This window comes from Sinohyriopsis cumingii, chromosome 14 (assembly GCF_028554795.1).
Source record: "Sinohyriopsis cumingii isolate HCF-2022 chromosome 14, ASM2855479v2, whole genome shotgun sequence".
Classification (NCBI taxonomy): Eukaryota; Metazoa; Mollusca; class Bivalvia; order Unionida; family Unionidae; genus Sinohyriopsis; species Sinohyriopsis cumingii.
In genome coordinates this window covers 36,441,608-36,461,791 of record NC_142974.1, presented here as the reverse complement: position 1 = coordinate 36,461,791, position 20,184 = coordinate 36,441,608, and the positions used below count along the sequence as shown (strand labels likewise).

The 20,184-nt window shown below is 33.6% G+C and overlaps 1 protein-coding gene across 1 annotated transcript; it reads right to left on the bottom strand.

Annotated features, from left to right (window-relative positions):
- Positions 1-14,750: 14,750 nt before the first annotated feature.
- On the bottom strand, positions 14,751-19,019 carry LOC149783581 (gamma-interferon-inducible lysosomal thiol reductase-like). Its single transcript, XM_089933137.1, has 4 exons — positions 18,936-19,019; positions 17,959-18,105; positions 17,139-17,213; positions 14,751-15,063 (listed from the first exon to the last, which is right to left on the bottom strand). Exons 1-4 carry the CDS (start codon positions 19,017-19,019, stop codon positions 14,827-14,829), a joined length of 543 nt encoding a protein of 180 aa, XP_089789263.1. The 3' UTR covers positions 14,751-14,826.
- Positions 19,020-20,184: the final 1,165 nt, after the last annotated feature.

Sequence of the window (20,184 nt, the reverse complement as noted above, 5' to 3'; positions counted from 1 at the left end):
ATGTATGATGAATCAGGGACGGCAAATGATTCAGTCAAATACATGTGAAATTAATCATAATGCTGTGCTATCATGGACTTCAAAGACAATAGGTTATTACAAGCAAAATGAGTCATGTAATGCAAATGCTACAGGCAATTACATGCAAAATGAATCAAGAACTGCAAATGCTGCAGGCAATAACATGTACAATGCATCATGTAGTGCTAAGACTATGGGTAATTACAAGCAAATGAGTCATGTGATGCAAATGCTAAAGGTAATTACACGTACAATGAACCGGGTAATGGAAATGCTATAGGTAATTGAAAGTAAAATGAATCATGGAGTGCAAATGCTACTGGTAATTACAAGTAAAATGAATCATGGAGTGCAAAGACTATACGTAATTACAAGCAAAATGAGTTATGTAAGCAAATGCTACAGGCAATTACATATACAATGAATCATGGACTGCAAAGACTATTGGTAATTACAAATAAAATGAGTCATGTAATGCAAATGGTACAAGTAATTACAAATAAAACGAATCACGGAATGGAAATATTGCAGATAATTACAAGTAACATGAATCACGGAATGCAAATACTACAGGTAATTACAAGTGAAATGCATTCATGGTATCAATAATGATGAGCTAAATTTAAGCAGTCTGTTTATTATTGGCCTTGTGAATGTTAGAGTAAAATGATCAAGATTTGAATGATTTCATACTTTGTATTTTATTGTGTAATGAATTATGATGTGCAGGAGCCACGACTTACTGTTCTCACAGAATGTACAATATACTTGATCAAAACAAGCAGAACATATCTTGAACATCAATCATTCTGAACACACTTTAGATTTACATTTCCATGATGAATAACACATTTTTAGGTACAACATAGTTGTGGCACCTGCACTGGGTTCATCTGCACAAACCCAATGTTCCTGATATTTATAGTACATACAAACAGAGACTGAATTACCTGACCATACTGGATTATCAGATCGCTCAAGGTATATGAATAATTCCCATATCCCCCATTGACTTCATATAATTGTTATAGTTACAGCGAAGTATGGTATACACATAATTCTCATTTCCCCCATTGACTTCATATCATTGTTATAGATGCAGTGAAGTATGTTATAAAAAATAATTCCCATATCCCCCATTGACTGCATATCATTGTTATAGTTACAGTGAAGTATAGTATACAAACAATTCCTAGTGAAGGAGAATCAGGTTTACTGGCTGATTAAGACAGAATTACGTTCTGATTCAGATAAGCTTTTCGTAACATCACTATGTTATTATGCCGATTTACCCTAAATCTTGTTTCTTTACAGTAAAAGGATTGCTCCACCATCTACAATTACAACATTTGTGGATCAATTTCATTTGGGGTTAGGAAGAAACACGTCGGATTTGGAGTCGAAGGCAAAGGTCAGTGCGACTAAAAGAAAGAAATTTCATACCTTCTCCACGTTCGCTGATGACTTGTATGCTGGGTAAGAACGAATCAAAGTGGTAATAGTTACTGACCAGAAGAAGTAGAAACATGCAGTTAGAGGGGTAGTTGTGGTGGTGTTAAACTAATTTTAATTATGTACTTCTTACCTGTCACAATATTTAAACTTACCCTTTCCTCAATTGAAAAACCGCCATAATGCTAGAGACACGATCTTCCTGTTCTAGAAATTGGCAGAACATGTTCATCAACCCAGTCTGATTTGTCGCAGTCGGCTCATGTATAGTAGCGTATCCTCTTACTTTTCTTGGACCTTGATTAATGTAAAACAACAGAGCAGGATGGTAGAATCGGAATCTAATGGTGACATGTAAGTATTACATAATTAAAATTAACCCCCACCCACTACATTTTAATGTAGTATTACGTTACCTATTATCTTTGTGAGCTGAATCTGCCAGTAAGGAGGGATTCTGATTTAATGTAGGGAGTCAAACGTGAGACAAATAATTTGTGGACAAGTCAATATAGTTCGGTTACAAGCAACAGTTTTTGAGTCGAATTTTTTGCAGTAGCAATTGGACATAGAGAAAAAAATCAACGTGGCTCTGGTTTTGATAAGAACGAAAAGTAACATGGGAAACTCGTGTGCTATCACTTAGAGCACAGCCTTCATATAATATTCTGGAGATCACCGATTGTGCTAGGTCCAGGAAATAGCGATAGCCCTACATAAATGGTACTGTACCCTCTTGAATGAATGGAGTTAATTTGATAGGTGCTCTTCATGATTTCAGCGAATTCCATCTTGTTATGGTGGATACTGATATATCCGCTAAGCACTTAAAGGGTAGCAAAACCGTTTCCTACACACCTTCTCCCTGGCTGACATAACCAGGGAAACATAACTGCAGTTCCTATTGAACTATAAGATCACTCCTCTATTGTTAAGACACGCAGCTCATTCTTCTCCGCAAAGTCACTACAGCTAGATGAAAGATGATGTTAAGAGCACGATTTTAGAATGTAGCCAAAATAAAAGGTTTTAAGTTCTTGTTTTGTTAACATCTACAAAACACAAAACGTGGAACCAGAGAGCGAGACACCTGTATTTGAAACTCAAAATTGTCAATAACATCCGCGGAAGAAGGCTCCAAACCAATTGATTGACTCCTGGAGAATTTAAAATATGTCTGAAGCGCAGCTATGGAAACTTGATTGTGGAGACCGAACAAAATCTCTCTTCAAAACGATGACTAAGAGATCTGCAACTGCAGTAAGTGGGTGGGATCTGGGGCTTGAATGTAAAGCGTCTCAGGTCCAGGGAGATACATATCAAATGAAGGCGTAAAGGTGGAGAATCGGAGGATTTGTGTAAAACCGATTAGGTTTCGATTGCCAAAACAATTAAATCCAATTAGGTAATATCCTGGTTTGATTGATCGATGAGATCGTTGAACCAAGATCTCAGAGATCAACGAGGTGATATCAGGATAATCCGTGCTGTGAATGTCGGACCTTGTGATGTACCCAAGAAATCAGTATTTAGGGACTGAATGCTAAAACAAACAGTGGAATACACATCGGGTGTGCGGAGTCTACTCTCAAAGCGTTTTGGTTTGGGACTGGCAAAACATACCCGGAATAGTATTTTCGTTTCGCTGAAAACAATTTCAATATAGGTTCCTCCCTTAGAAAGAACAGAGACTTTGCAATGGTCATGATGAAGAGACCATCCTATTAGGATTATTAGTACGACTTCCTTCCCTGTTCTGGGTAAAGAACATTTTCTTTCTTGAAATGTGACGAATTCAGAGTTAATCCCGTATTATTCTGCGCAAGGTAGTTACCACCTGAATTCCACGCAGAGTGAAGGAGAGTCACGTTTACTTGCTGATTAAGACAAAATTACGATCTGATTCGGACTATATGCCAGGCTGATTTAGACCGCCTGAAACTTTATATGAAAAATAATGGAAAAGTACTATGATTTACTGGAGTAGTTATTACTGTTTCCGCAAATATAGTAGGAGAATGTAATATATTGATTGTCAGGACTTAAAGTTAAATCGTTGAATTTATTTCTTGAGAGTTGAATTTGGAAGCAGTCAGCCAACTCACTTTATTTCGTTTCTAATTACTAATTTTTTTTAAATACAAATCTTGAGGAAGATGAACATCGAATTTAAAACATTTTAAAAATATAAAGTGATTTCTGAATATAAATTTTCTACGTTAACACATATAATAAAATAACAATAATGTAACAACGCTTCAGTCTTACCATAGATCAATGTTATTGAAAATCAGCGGTATTTTTTGTATAACAGAACAAAGTTAAAATGGGCAAATGAAAAAGAAGGTGCTTTCGTTATTGCATTCTTGATCAAATATGTATTGTAAAAATTGATGGTCAGTTCATCTCACTATTGTCATTTACAGTTTCATTAATTAATGGCATACTTATCAAATTAGGTATTACACTGGCAGTGATAATATGTTGAGCAAATAATAGCGGAATTAATCAAAGAGTCATTCGTTTAGACATGATGAGGATACCCTTTTATCATCCTTCTCAAAATCTCTGAACAGAAACAACGTCCATTTTTTGCGATCTTATTTTCATTATCATAATTAATATGAAGTCTACAATATTAGCTGAATATAGAAGTATGGTACTATATTGAATTTAATAAAGAGTTGTATAAGACACCAGTCGAATGTGTTATAGTATAATTGTTTCATAAGCATTATTAGTATAAATAAAGTCTCCTACATGATAGGAAATGACCCATACATCTTCTTTAATGTTCGACCAGATCTCAGAAGATGTTGAATGGAGCACCTACTTGTATTGAAGAGAAGTGCATTGTAGGGCAGGCGATGTTTCTCCAGGGACCCTCTGTATATGTTTATTGGGATATGGAGAGGAGTAAGATGTCTTCATTACCTTGCCTATGCTTCTTTAGCCTATATTTCGAGAAAGATTGATGAGCGTTAGTATGTGGAAGGGTTTCCTACTCCTTTGTAGTGATTTATTTGGAAGTTGGGCTACCACATGGTTTGATTATGCTGTATTAATTTATTATCTCGTTTCACTGGGCCAGTAACCAATGCAAGGAATTTATATTGTTAGTTCTTAAAAACCTGAGATACATTAGTAGAAACAAAACCGTCGAATCAAGTCCCAGAGTTAAGCGATGCTGCTCTAAGAGGTTTCCAATTGTGATATACATTCTGAGTTGGAGGAGCTGCACCGACTCCGCGATAGTCATGGATAATGTGTGCCCTGATGTATTTATATAGCTTCCAACAACCGTTAGGTAGATAAAAAAAAAATGATTGGAGTTATTCATTGAAGACATGTTAGCTTGTGTTGCTATAGTCACTAAGGAGCTGGCGCTCAACTCTTAAGACTAATGATTTAGATGGAAAAAATACTGCTTGCGAAGGGTTGTCAATGTGGTATTTATGCCATTTTGCACGACGCGATTGACAATATATGGCGGCCAACATAATTTACGGTAAGAACCACTGAGAGCGTTTCAAAACCCTTTCTTTTCCGTTTTTCATCTTCTTCAAATATTTTCTGATCATATATAAGAGAGGAAACAAGAGCAGGTTTCTTGTAGGCATTGAATTCTGGAAGGCTTTCTGTGTTTTGAAAGAATCTTTGTCGCACCCAAGCACATAGGCTTAGGACACATATAAGGGGGATGAAGGTGGTATACTTTATATACTTCCTTGTCGAATAACCTTAGGTACTCATTGTGGGAGGGGTTTGGAAATGCTAGTAGGATTGATTTTATTTATTTATTTATTGTGATAATTTAAACAATTCAGAAAAACTACAATGTCAGGCAAGGTAAGACGATCTTCATATTCCCAACTTCAGTGTGATACAGGAGTATTATACCCAGTTGAGGCTGGGAAATAGGGGTTGGGAGCTCACAGCCACACAGGTTTACTTCAACTATTTTTGAGACTGTTGTTGCGCTTTAGACGGTTCTTCCGCCCCCTTTTATTGTCGAGGGTGAGTGTGGGGAGTATGCACCCGTTTCCAGTAAGCTCATTGCCCTTAACAATGAATGTTTCCCTCTTGTATGAAGACACTATCTTGGGGATGATGCTGTCTCTCCGTCATTTTGAAGGAGTGCAGCTAATTCACTTTGAAGTAGCAATTACCTCCTTAACTGTGGCAACATCAGTTATCTCCTGGAAGATATCTTCTCTGCCCCTTTTTTCGGAGACATTCAGTCTAATACATTTATTGTATTGTCAGAACATGACAACAAATCTGACATCCATCTATTCATGTACACTTTGTACATGGAAATACATGTGATGTGAGTGTCACCCCGGGGATTTTATTACACCCATATATATTAACACTTTATATATCTGATAGAGCTTATTTTTGATTCTATGACTAAAGCAAATCGAAAATAAGGAGAATGATGTCATCAGCTAATGCGTGATAAAAACACATTAAATCTTGTTTCAGATTTTTTTTAATATTCTGGCCAACAGTATGGTTCATACCAAGGATGATGTTTTCAATTTCAGAAAGAGTAAGATCATTGTGACTATTTTTGCATTGCTTCTATTAAAATGATGTTTGCACAAACATAGACTAGGTGTCTTGAAGAAACGTTATAGAAATACGTTTTTGTTTGTTTGTTTAGTTTTAAGAGCACATTTAACACATTATTGGCTTTATCATGAGACGTAATTTGAATCTAAATGCCTTTCCATGTTTGCCTGAGCCAATATCAAGCCCGTATCCCTTCGAGTATAAGTCCTGTGCTAAAGCTACCCAGGAAAGTATCATTGTTGCATATGCTCAGGCGTATGCGCCTTGCCCAAACTTTGTGGATGGCTTGCATATTGGGTAATAAAGAAATCAAAAGATTCTGGGTATCAGTGGTCATAGACTGAATACTTTGTGCAAACGTCATATATATATATATATATATATATATATATATATATATATATATATATATATATATATATATATATATATATATATATATATATATATATATATAGATGTCCAACATAAATCAGGTTTGTTTGAGAAATAAGCTGGTTTATTTAAAATTGAGATTCCTTTGATATAAAATAAAATTGTATAAACAATTTAGAAGGATGTACAAAAGTCACACCTTTCAGAAAAGTGGCATGTTTCAGGGCAAAGGAAAATTTTTCAATATAGCAAAAAGGGCTTACTGGTTTAATACATTTGCAACTAATAAGCGCACTTTTGATCACAAATTTTAGGATATCATCCATTTATAGAAAAAGAACAAAGAAGTTTCCACTCAGACAAATATTCTACATTAAATAAATCATGACAATACATGAAGTCAAAAGATCACAGTTGCAAGTATGCATTTTAATGATCTGGATCAATGGCGACGGATCTTAAAAAGGTCAACGATACACAATATTACAAAAAGAAATGGTTGAAAATCGTTAAATAATTCCAATCAAGAGATCATTACAATGCAGTGATAAAAGTAAATTTCACTTGTACTATGATCACGTGAAAATTACAACTTAATTTCAACGACATTATATCAGATAGTCTTCTTCCTCTGTACAAACGTCTGGTTTGGGACCCTGTAAAGAACAAAACAAAAATGATCATTATTTGCAAAGCTACACACAGGTGCATTTATGCAGAGACCAGTTTGTATTTCCCTGGATGTGCCAATGCAAAACTAACCGTGCTTAACATGCCACTAAAGGCAACCATGAACCTTCCTTCCCATGTGCCTCTGGTGTACATAACAGGCAACCAGCAATATGCCCTATGATGAAACTTTACTGCATTTTAAATGCTTTTATGGCACCTTCGCCAGTCCTTCATACGGGACAATGTCGTGTTTATCTGGCAGTCGACTTCGGATGGAACTACGCTGAGATTAAAATGTCCATACAAGCATCCAGTATCCAGACATCAGATGGAACCTTACTGTGTTTGAAATGCCCTTAGAAGCTACTATCACTCTTCTCCGAAATGAAGTTATACTGCACGTATAATTCCCTTACATTATAGTTAACTAGAACTCCATGTTAGGGGTCTAGCAACAACAATCGTGCTACCCATTGCCTTTAAATATGCAGAATAAAAATTTCACCATTAGGTATATGTGTTTTAGCCTAAATGACTTTATAAAGCTTTTCCATTAATGATACAAGGTTTGCAAATTACATGAGGATACAAAAAAGGTTAGATAGTTGTTGATTGACTATATATATATATATATATATATATATATATATATATATATATATATATATATATATATATATTTATAATGAGTGTAATAATTGAATGCCAAATTTATTATTCACTACGTTTAGTAACTTTTATAATTTTAAGGTCTAAGTAAAACAAACCTTTCTATATAATGTATCCATGTATTTTATATTATTCGTACAATATTTAACACGTCACTCTGTGATATCTAAAGTACAATTTATCTGACATTATTACCCGATCTCTAATGGTCTGGCCTTCTGAACTTTTGTATATCATTATTGAAGAAAAAATATATATTTGCCCTTCGATTTTTATACAAAAAGAATTTTTGTACTCTTGTAATCTTGGAAATATTGTTGTTTAGATTTTCTTTTTTCTGATAAAACGTCATTCACGTGATCATACTGGATGAAGGCGATGTTTATGAATTTAGTTTAAGTTCCCCATAATGACCGTTCTAATTCGCAGACTGGCCATATGCTTATATATCTCGTATGCACTCTGGCCCTATCTAGCCATGGCATCTACTGCATGCTTGGACCGCTTTAAATAAATTTACTAGACTGGTCCGTTTATACCAGGCTTCCTTTGCAGCCTGCTCCTATCTGACCAAGAAATCTTGTGCAGACTGGTTCATCTGTTACCAAGCCTACTTTACAGATTGGTCATATCTAACCAGGGCTCTTGTGCTATCAGCCCCTATCTAACCAAGGTTTCAATGCAGTACTGCACCTCTGTAACCAGGCCTCCATTGAATACTGACAACTTGGCTACCAGGTCTAATATGTAGACCGGTTCTGTCTAACCTTGGTATCATCTGCACACTGGTACTTCTCTAAACTTGCCTAAGTTGCTTACTGGTACTTATGCAACCAGGTGTCCTTTGCAGCCAACTCCTCTGTAAGCAGGCTATATTTTGCACTATAACCATATCGAACCAAACCTGCATTTGAAGACTGACTAAATATTTTCACCAAACAAGTCCTTTATAATACTAATCAAAGGTGTGTAGATTGATTACATCTTTACATGGACCAAATTTGGACCTAACAGTATCTGCCATAAAGAAACTTCAGTCTCACATATTTATTTGGTAAAATTAAATGTTACAATCAGTGAATCTGCCTGAGGAAAGTTCATATGAGTGTTATGTTTGTAAGGTTAATGGGTTTAGTGTGAAGTTTATTTACCTGGTGTCACATATCAACATTACAAGGTCAGTTTGTGCTTCATTCTGAATATCATCAGTCTGATCCTAGAACAAGAAAAGCAAGGTCGTTATTTTGGTTTTACATCGAAGCATGATAATTAAATTCAACTTTGAACTATGAATTTCCAGGAAAACAAAATTCGTTTTTGATCTGCAAACATTATAGGGATAACGCACGACTGTAGCAGCCACAATAATACATGAATGTAGTGAGTACTTTCTTATGATAGACAAGCCAAAGAACATATCAGTACAGAAAATACAAATGAATATGCGGAGTACTTTCTTATAATAGCTAACCACAAGGATACTTGAAAACAGAGAATACTTTATTATAACAGACTACCCACAGAACACTTGAACATAAAGGATAATTTCTTATAACAGACAACCTCAGGGACATATCAGTCAGGGAATGCTTTTTTATAAGAGACAATCGCAAGGACATATCAGTACAGCGAATACTTTCTTAAAACAGACAAACCCAAGAACACATGGATACTGATAATACTTTATCAAAACAGACTACCCAAAGAACATATGAACGTAAAGAATACTTGTTTTTATAGCAGACATCCCTATAAACACACAAATATAAAGAATACGTTCTTACAAAAGATAACCACAGGGTGACACGAAAAAAGAGAATACTTTCTTACTTTAGACAATACCTATGACACGTGAATACCATGTTGATGCGTTATGACATCGACACTACACGATATGTATTATAATGCAACAACCGAGACATTATCCCTGAACAACTAACACTGCATGTACAACAATGTACAGCCTTGTGAAGTGAGGCGGGAAAATTTGTTTCAATAGAAAATACAAGAAATAATTGCATTTGTCAAATACAAATTATAATTTACGAAATGATTGGATGGGGCAGTTAATAACGATGTTTAGCAGTTTCAAGATCAGATTCAACTTGATATTTTAATGTCAGAGATTATATTATTTTCGAAAATAAATGACTGCGTGATTTTTGATTTCTAGATCGTTTTTGTTTTGGTTGTGGTGGTGTTAAATAAACGGGAAAGTGTCACATGAACCCAGGGAAAACAGCTTTAAATACTTATTGTAATAAAAGTGTGTGAATACATTCATTTTCAGGGTATCACTTGTTATCGTAACATAAAGTAATTTCTTGTTAGGTACCAACAATTTAATTTTTGGATAGGGGACCTGTGATTCGGTACATGAATTCCTTGCAATATCGCTCATAAAATTTTGATTATATTGGGTTTTCAAGTTTTTGTTTTTGTGGGGACTTGTGCAGTACGTGTATTTTATACTGATTTTGTTGGGTAAAGCCAATAATAATAATAATAATAATAATAATAATAATGATAATCATAACAACTTCAACAAGAACAAATATAAAGAAAAGTTAACATAGAAAAATATATGGAATACTCTACCCCATTTATAATCACCCACGGTACAGCGAAATCTGGTGCATTCAGAGCTTGTGTTCTCAGACCCATTTCGTGTTCTAGTCTTTTACCAAGATCGCCTTTGTAGCAGTCCTTTATCTTGAGCCACGCTAGTTCTGTTAAATTTGATGCACACTGCGAAAGAAATAGTTTCAGATATTTAAAATATTCAGACCCCTTTAAAGGCAATGACTCTAAAGCCTTTTAAACAACAACTTAATTATCAAACAATCACCTACCTGTAGCATTATGTTTAAGTTAAATGAAACAAAATGTATTAGGAAAAAATTGGAAGGAACTGTTTGCATTGCTGATTCTTTAAAACAATTCCAATCCTCAAACAAACAGGCCCAACCATACTCCGCCAACAACTCTGACAAACATGATCATTCCGCAATTCTGATGCCAAGTCTGTATTTGTCCATAAATACAAGCCAAATATGAAGACAGAACAATGTTATCCTAATATATGCACTGTCCCAGTACTGTCATAATATTGAATCAAGCTACCGAAAATACAATATTATCCTCATAAATACACTGTACCAGTAGTGTTATGCTACTGAATCAAAGTACCTAGAATAAAACCTTAGCCTCATAAATGCACTGTCCCCGTAGCGTCATGATACTGAATGCTACTGAGAATACGTCTAAGACTCATAAATTCACTGTCGAAGAAGTCAAATGTTGTCAAAGGATGTCAATCCACTTTGTTCCATAACCAGTTTTGATATATTTAGCAAGCTCAAACAATATCTACTTCTCTGTGCTCACTTAATGCAATTACTTCCCTTGCTACATTTAAATTGGTGGTTGTTACAAATATTTTAAACAACCTCTCTACACAACAACCTATCACATGCGTTTCTTATCTAAACATTTGCAACAACTTTTAAGTTTGGGTCAATACAAATGGATATCATAAGAACAGGCTTACTGAATAATTAATAAATCATGTAACGTGGTCTCATATTGGTCAATTGATTCTCCTTGTTATAGGCAGGGACTCTTATCTACAAGACGTTGCTTATTTAATACACCGTTTCAGCTAGCTTTGGTTTACGTGAAGTGAAGTGGACTGATGACCTTTGATGTGAAATGAAGTGGACCGGTAAACTTTTGATTGGCTTAGAAGACTGCTTCATGAATAGATGAGGTCTCATGAGATAGATTTCGGCCTGATCATATCAATTGTGCTCCTCACAGCTCATTATCTTTCGAATATATATTTGCCGAAAGTGTGTTTTGACCAACTGATTCGACTCAACCTTAGTCATCTCTGATCATTGGTATATGAGCATACTGAATGTATCTTACTATTTTACTCTAAATGCCAGATTGAAATCGAGTTACAATATTGTATAAACAGCGGGATAATGTGACTCTGATGCACTTCATTGTGACTTTGTGCTGTATTGTGATGCCTTCTGTTTGCTGGATTGAACCGTCATAAGCTTTCTGCTCCATCTCTGCAAGTAAGTAACTACTTACCTTATATGTATTAGGTTAAATCTTCCCATTCCACACTAAATCCTACGTAGCAAATAAAACCACACATAATGCAGAAAATGCTATTAAGAGTGAGAGTAATGCATTTATCAAAGCCTATGGTTTTTCCAGGTGCCATTGCACCACCAAATTTATGTTGCTGTGCAGCTGAGTTGTGAGGTAACCCGCTGAGGCGCTTGGATTTCAAAGGGAAGGTGGATGATATGTATTTAATTTCGTCAAATAATAAAAGGAATATGTATCAAGTGAAACATAATTATGATCTGGAGCAGAAATAACACTGCACAAGAATTAATGTCCATGCGCCTATGGTTCTTTCCTGCAATTTTGGCACTAAAGATTGGTATCATTAGCAGTCGTGAACAGGACGATTTATTTTCGTTTGTGTTAACTAAGATTAATCTGAATTGAGATAGCATATATATATATATATATATATATATATATTTTCAAGCCACTAATAAAGCCTAATGCAATCATTTTCAGGTCAAGACTTTTACAAATGAGGAATTTAGTATAAAAGCTTTGAAATATAATCTGTGTAGGATACATTATTTACTCCCACATCTATACTATAATCGTCAGACGAAATAATGTTTGTAGTGTAATAACATTTGATACAATGAATTGTGCAAAAACAACAATTAAATAACGTTGTAATGAACGTACATTTAATAAAATGTCACATATCTAAGCAACCAATTTTCTCTGAGCCTGTTATACCGTTTTCTAAGCAGGTCGACCTTTATGAAACATTGATCTGAAACTGTACATGTTTGTTTTGCTAAACACGGCTTCTGTCTTCAGGCTGCACTTTGTAGCCACGTTTATAATGCGAAGCTGTAAAACAGTACTACATATTACTGTCACACTACTGTAAGCATAAGAAAAGAAGTCATAAAGCCGTCTGTAAAATGAAGAAAGTAATGTGATTTCCTTCTTCTTTTGTTACGGATTACATTCAGTGAAACAAGATCCAGAGTAAATATCTATAAAGTATAATCATGTAGCGGCACTTGCGTTGCCTCCCTTGAAATAAAATTGTCATGGAGGCCACGAGCTCTATACTTGTTTTGCTAATTTTAGTATGACCATAACGTTTGTTGGTCTTATTCCTAAGACAAACTCTATGTGTTACCATTAAACGGACACTATGCGACATATATTGTGAGACTGGACCCCTGAAAGCGAAAAGAAAGAACTGAGATCATGATATACAGGTTGAAAGGGAAGAACATTGTGGGCGGATCAAGGCAACATAAAATTATGATTAACCTTGTGACAATGAAATAAGTTTTCATGAACAACAACCTGTCAGTTTCTTAATCTAAAGTCTGTTTCAATTGACACAATTCTTGAAAACCATTGCAGACGATTAGAGCTAACAAGAGAAAATGTGCTAATTCATACGGCTACTCTTGTTTGTTCGTAAAGGTATTACTTATTTCTGAGCATTGTAAACTCTACAAGGTTATAATAAAAGTTTACAAATAAATGTTTAACACGGTCATACACTTTTATTGCAGATTTCTCCAGTAAAAATAAAATACTTTTTCATTTTTCAAATAAAATTTCACTGAAATAGTATTTGTATTGCACACAGAGCTTCTAAATTTGAAAACTGATAAAACCTCACGATTGACTGATCAAGACTCAGATATTCAAACCAGTAAAGCCTCCAGTAAAGGACCACTCATGAAAATGTTCAAGAAATTCCAATAGAAACAATACAAATTAGCACCTGTTTAACAGTAGCCTTAATATCATGAACAGAAAACACAATGGATTAAGGGAATGAATAGCGAGGTCAAATTAAAAACTAAATATATACCAGATTGCAATATATGATACACTAAGGTTTCTAGTACACAATTGTATATTGCTTTTCGGAGAAACTTCCCGTTACTCGAATGGGGGCTGAATCTTGTTCCCAATTTAACACATAAGAAAATTTTGATTTGTTCTTGCTGCGTGTTCATCTATATATGCTAATAATACTTATTTCCGTGTGTATATTTCGCTTGGGTGATACTATTAATTCGCATCGAGAGTTTAGTGTGGAGTGAAATTTTTCAGTTATTTAAATGTTTTAAGGTTTTATGCTCAAGAATGTATTAACGGATAATTTAACTTAAATCTCTTATACATATTAAAAGTACTGTTTTAGGCAGGTGTTACATCTGTAGTGTAATACAAATCCTTGTGCAAAATTAATCACACTAGAAATGTCTTCATGTATATAGAGATGATACATTATGCATATTAGCAACCATATCTACTAAGTTGACCATGTTGAGAGTACGTCATCCTAGATAGAGTTGAACTTACTAATAACAACAAAAAAGTTCATTAACATAGTTTTTCACTATATCTAAAAATTAGCGCAGTTAGATTTATATACATCATAGTCCACTGTAAGAATGTAAGGTCAGGTCTTTTCCTTATGTAGTTAATATATCTTTATAGTCTGTTTTATATAGGTCATGCTTAATACTTTATCTGGCGTGAAGCAGATTTTAATGATACAAAGATATAATAATTCGTTTCATTGCATTGCTAAGTGTGGCAATCATCATTTAACCATGACCCATCTAACCATTAATCCCCACCTTGGTTGGTTCCATATGCTGTTGATTCGTATATATACTTATTCACTACATACGTTAAAGCTACTCTGTCAATTACTTTAAATAATCTTGAAGCTTGTGGTGAAATAGCTGTGCCAACACGTGGACAGAGAATTATCTATTTTTTTTCCATGTCAATTACTCCATAGAACCCGATTAGTTCAGTTTGGACGATGCACCATCGCCTAAGTTTCTAATAATTTATAAGACAGGTTCCGGTGGCCTATCACAAGGTGGGGCCCTGGAGCATACCACAAGATGGGAACCTCCGCCGCATCACAACATGGAACAGGGACTTATCACACTTTGCTTACGCGAAGTCCATCACAATTTCTGGACCTGGGAAAGTCAGTAAATGGGGGGCATAGGACACATCACAAGGTGGAAACCTGGGGTCTATCACAAGATAGGGGCTCCTTAGCGTGTCAGAGGAGAAATATTGTACCTGTTCTGCAGCTTGCTCACGTGTCCCATCTGCATTTGTCATCATACAATGGATAAATGGAAAGTACCCTGATACGTTCATTAGTACATGAATAGCGCATGTCTGTGGAAAAAGAGAAAAATGAATTAGTACAATTATTTACTAGTAGACTAGACCTAAATAGGATAATTCCTAAATTGAAAGTGTAAAGAAATGATTTTTACTTTACCTTGAACCCACCTGGTAGTAATCTGAATATTATTGCTAATCATATTCCTAATATATAATTACAGTAATTAAGTTTGTGTAATATATGCACTTTATATTATTAAAGGTAATTGGAGTAATTAAGTCTATGTAATATATGCACCGTCTTTAGTTATATTCCAAATAGGTTTCTCACAGTAATTGAGTCTTTGTAAGGTATGCACATCTGTTAGTCAGATTCCTAATTGGTTTTGACAGGATTTTTAATCTTTATCATAACAGCATTTTTTAAATCAAATTTCAAATAGATTATCTCATTAATGAAATCTTTGTATATATATATATATATATATATATATATATATATATATATATATATATATATATATATATATATATATATATATACATCTTTTTTGATTGCTCATGTTCCTAATAGATTATACAAGACCCTTGTTTATAAATATGACTATCTTATTTCGTAATTCCATAAACTGTCACGGCTAATCATAAAACAATCAGTCATGTAAGAGATCGGTAGAGTTGCGATGACCTTGTCAATCGCGATGTATTACATTTGTCACATTTTGTAAACTATTTGGTTATATCTGAATACAACGTAGTTCAGATTGAGCTTTGCATCACAGCGGGTTCATCACTATTGTCAAAATGTAATGGTAAACTAAAAGCTGTGTCCCCGTGCAAACTGCACAGAACTAGACTTGTTATCGCAACATGTATATCCAATTCCTCAGTAATAATTTACTTTATGTGCCTTGTGGTATTCAATTTATAATTATTTCTTTTTGAGCGGCTAATAATTATATCCATCACAGAAGATTTGTATACCTGTGAAGTCTATCGAAATCCTTCCAGAAGAATTTTAACAGTTTAACAGAAAATCCATTTGAGCCCGAAATATTATAGTTTCGTATTTTTGCTAACAACAATAACAGCAACAACAAAAACCAAACCATACCAAAAACTGGACAATAATTTCTGGAAGATATGATATAATTACTTGAACGTTTAAGTGAGAATGTATACCATCATGGTCCTAAGATGTTTTGATTGATATTTTGACCTTAAATCAAATTGAATGAGATTTGTATCCTACTTGAATAATGGCCTTTCCTTTATCACATATCAATTTATTTGACATCAAGAATGAATCTAATTTCTAGATGGGGCTTGTGGCTGCATGTTAATATTAACTTAGACATTTTTAACTATCTCCAGCTATCAGCTAAATTTAATTCACATTCTTACTTCTCGGTACTTCTTTAGATGTGGGATTATGTGATAAAACATTATGATGTTGTTATCTTTTCCAGAGTTCATAACTAGGTTAATGACATAACCATAGTATATACATTATACAGTGTAATTATTTTGATAATAGGTTGCCACATAAACGTCCAGAGGATCAGAGAACCAAAGCAGTAAGGACCATATATATTAGTAACTCAGTTATTACTGTTTATATAATTGTCACTGTATAAACCAAACGCATTAGTAACAAAGGTAGTACTAGATATATTAGGATTAGTCCTGATAAGGACCATGTACTTGTATCAAAGTTAGAACTATAAATAGGACCATATATAATAGTATTACAATTAAGACCATATAGGACATCTATATATTTTAAAATATTAGTACACTCAGTTCTGCTCATCTCACTATGTTAAGAATAATCATTTGTTAAAATTTGTGCTGAGGTATTATATCTTTTGAAAAGTTAACTTGGCGGTAGGAAAAGGACTTACGTGATGAATTTGCCTATTACAAAACAATAACTTTCCACTCTACTTGAATTACGTCTGGATCATTGTTTGCACATTAGAAAATCGACCTGGAATTTTGAAGGCTTGGTGCTTTAGATTAATGCCGCACATGAAAAATAAATATTTATATTTCTAAAGAATATATTCTTCTGTAGTAAACAACTGTAAAATATCAATATGTTATTCAACTAAAAAAATATTTACCTGAATCATGTTTCCTTTACATTCGTCTTCGCCTCGCACACAATGAAACACCCAGTGTCCTCCTATTTGACTTTCCTAAAGAAATAAATAACCACACAAACACACACAATTATATATATATATATATATATATATATATATATATATATATATATATATATATATATATATATATATATATATATATATATATATATATATATATATATATATATATATATATCGATTATATTCTGATATAAGTGTTTGAAGGTCTTTTAGATTTCTCAGATTTTTTCATATATAATTAGCAGGAGTATATGAACGCTAAGCAAAGGTGATCCATGTCATCATAAGTAAGCGATACATTTAAATAATTGACATTATGGATGTTAAAAGTGCAATGACCAAACTCTAAATTGCATTACAATCTGTATTTTACTATGTAATGATGAAATGTATAGTATTGATATCACTAGTATTGTTACAGTGAGGTACAGTATCCATATAAATTTCATATCATATCTTAGTATTATATAGTTAAGTTGGATACTAATTATTTGATAAACCATCTATGTAATTGTTGCTTGTTTTCTCATGGTGGCTTCAAATACTTCTAATCTGTGTACAAGCTAAGTTACAAAATTATAGTTACAGTTTCTTACTGTCTTGTGTAGCTTATTATCATTAAATATATGGTATGGTCATTAACCAAGATTACTATCTCTACCAGTCCTATGAACTGTGTACTGATGGGTGAATTTTAAAACCGTGGCCAATGAAGATGATGCCTTATGGAAACTTCACTTATCACTATGTTTCATTACTTATCGATACATACCCATGCATTGCCATATGGCACTAATGTCAAGTTCATGATTTCTCCAACGTCTCTGTACGCATGGCCGAGCTGTGTCTCAAATATAGAAATGCAACCTTGGTACAAGGGTCCATAGTATATTTCAACTTCAACTGGCTGTGCATCAACCTGAGTTCGAATAATACAATATTGACTAGCTTGTGACCGAGCAAATGATAATAATAATAATAATAATAATAATAATAATAATAATAATAATGATAACAATAATAATAATGATAGTAATACTAATACTAATGCTACTACTAACAATAAAGTTAATATAATAATAATAATAAAGTTAATAATAATAATAATAATAATAATAATAATAATGAGAAACAGAAGAAGAAGAAGAAGAAGAAGAAGTAGAAGAAGAAGTAGAAGAAGAAGAAGAAGAAGAATATAAACAAATTATAATGATGAAGATAATGAAGAGAAGGATTAATTATGCTCGTAGTGGTGGTGACGGTATTTTCATCTTTATCATAACAATTGATTTAAAAGGTGAAACATTTCTCAATTTATTCAAATAAGGGTCTGACCATTTCAGATTTAAGGTCGGTTAAAAGTGAAATGAATGGTGTATTGATACTTTGCAAAACTATTCCGTCCCAGAGAAATCATCATTAAAATGTTTCTCTGATTGTTGGACACAACACTGAATCATATCCATTTTATTGGTTGAAGAAAACAATTGACATGCATTAAATGAACAACAATATCCTTGTCCAAAATCAAATACCGTTGAAACACCACCACCTTCAAAAATAACCAAAACAGAAGAATATGTGACAGGATGATTTTCACATCTGCCCTGCTCTAAAGGATACATCTTAAATCTTCAGTTTTAAGTAAATAAATAAATATATAAATCTATTGTATATATGGAAGAAACATATAAAAATATTCAATGTTGGTTCACATAACTGATACGTTTTAACTTTGATAATACATACCTGAGATTTTTCTGTTGTTGTATCGGAAACGCACCGCCCTGATAAAACAAGACAAAATACCCAACCTTTCATGATAAAGTCCATGTTCTATTGCCTTTTCGTTTGTACTCTCAGCTTGTTGTCTGACATTTATATCTGCAGTTACTGTCACGTGGTACTGAACTTGATTAGATAAATGCAATTGATCTTATTTGAATAGGAATGCGGTTTTATGTTTACTGGATGTTTAAGTGCCTTTGAAAGGGTATTGCTACCATACCCAAACCTTTTATGTTTGTATTACGAATAGTAAATCTAGTAAATATCAGAGTACCAGTTCTTATTTTTATTATCAAGTTCTATTATATCAGCACACGGCCTTTCACATAATGTTATATATTATGTTATAAAATCATTCCACATTAGCAACAGTTTTTAGTTTACAACTTAAATATTAGCATACACATATCAAATTCATGTACTATTATGTAATTTGGGTGAGGAAGGGCTAAGAATTTCTTTTGAGCTGTGATCTTTCCATTTGTCTCAACATAATTAATTTTTTCAAATGGTGCATTGACTATAACATGCTTTTATTGTGCTACAAATTTGCGTAAGATGTATTTCCAGCAATTGATAGATGGGATTATTGTTTTGCAAAAAGTGTCAGACCGTGTTGCAGAACATTAATTGGTTGGTCTTCAGTATTATTGCGGTTTACCGTGATACGTGGTGTGGTATGTTCAGAAATACCGTGGTATACCGTTTTAAACTTATTTTTCGTGATACCCACCTCTAGTGGAATTACTTGAAATGTACACAGCAATAGAATAAAGGACTAGTGCAGTCAATATCTATTCGGCCTTCTTTAAAAACGATTTCTGTATTTAATGATGTGTAAATAATTGTTTCTTTTTTGTTCTTCTGTGTAATTGAATTGCATGGTCTCTCACCAATAATTAGCTCCTTTGTCATGGCGTGTCCATTTAAGGTTTTGAGTTATGTACAAATTTTACTTTGTGCTCAGGTAAGTAATATAAGGTCAGATATTGTATTCATGTGACCACGTGTACTTGTAACAAGATAACTTGGTCGGATTTCGGATTCACAACATAACACTTTTGTTGGTGCTACGAATACAATGTTTAATGATAAATGACTTGAATGAGAAAAGAATCATGATTAATAAGTGCGTATAATATCCATATATTGGATCAAGTATCATCATCCGCACGAAACTAAATAATGAAAATATAACCCAAAAAAATGA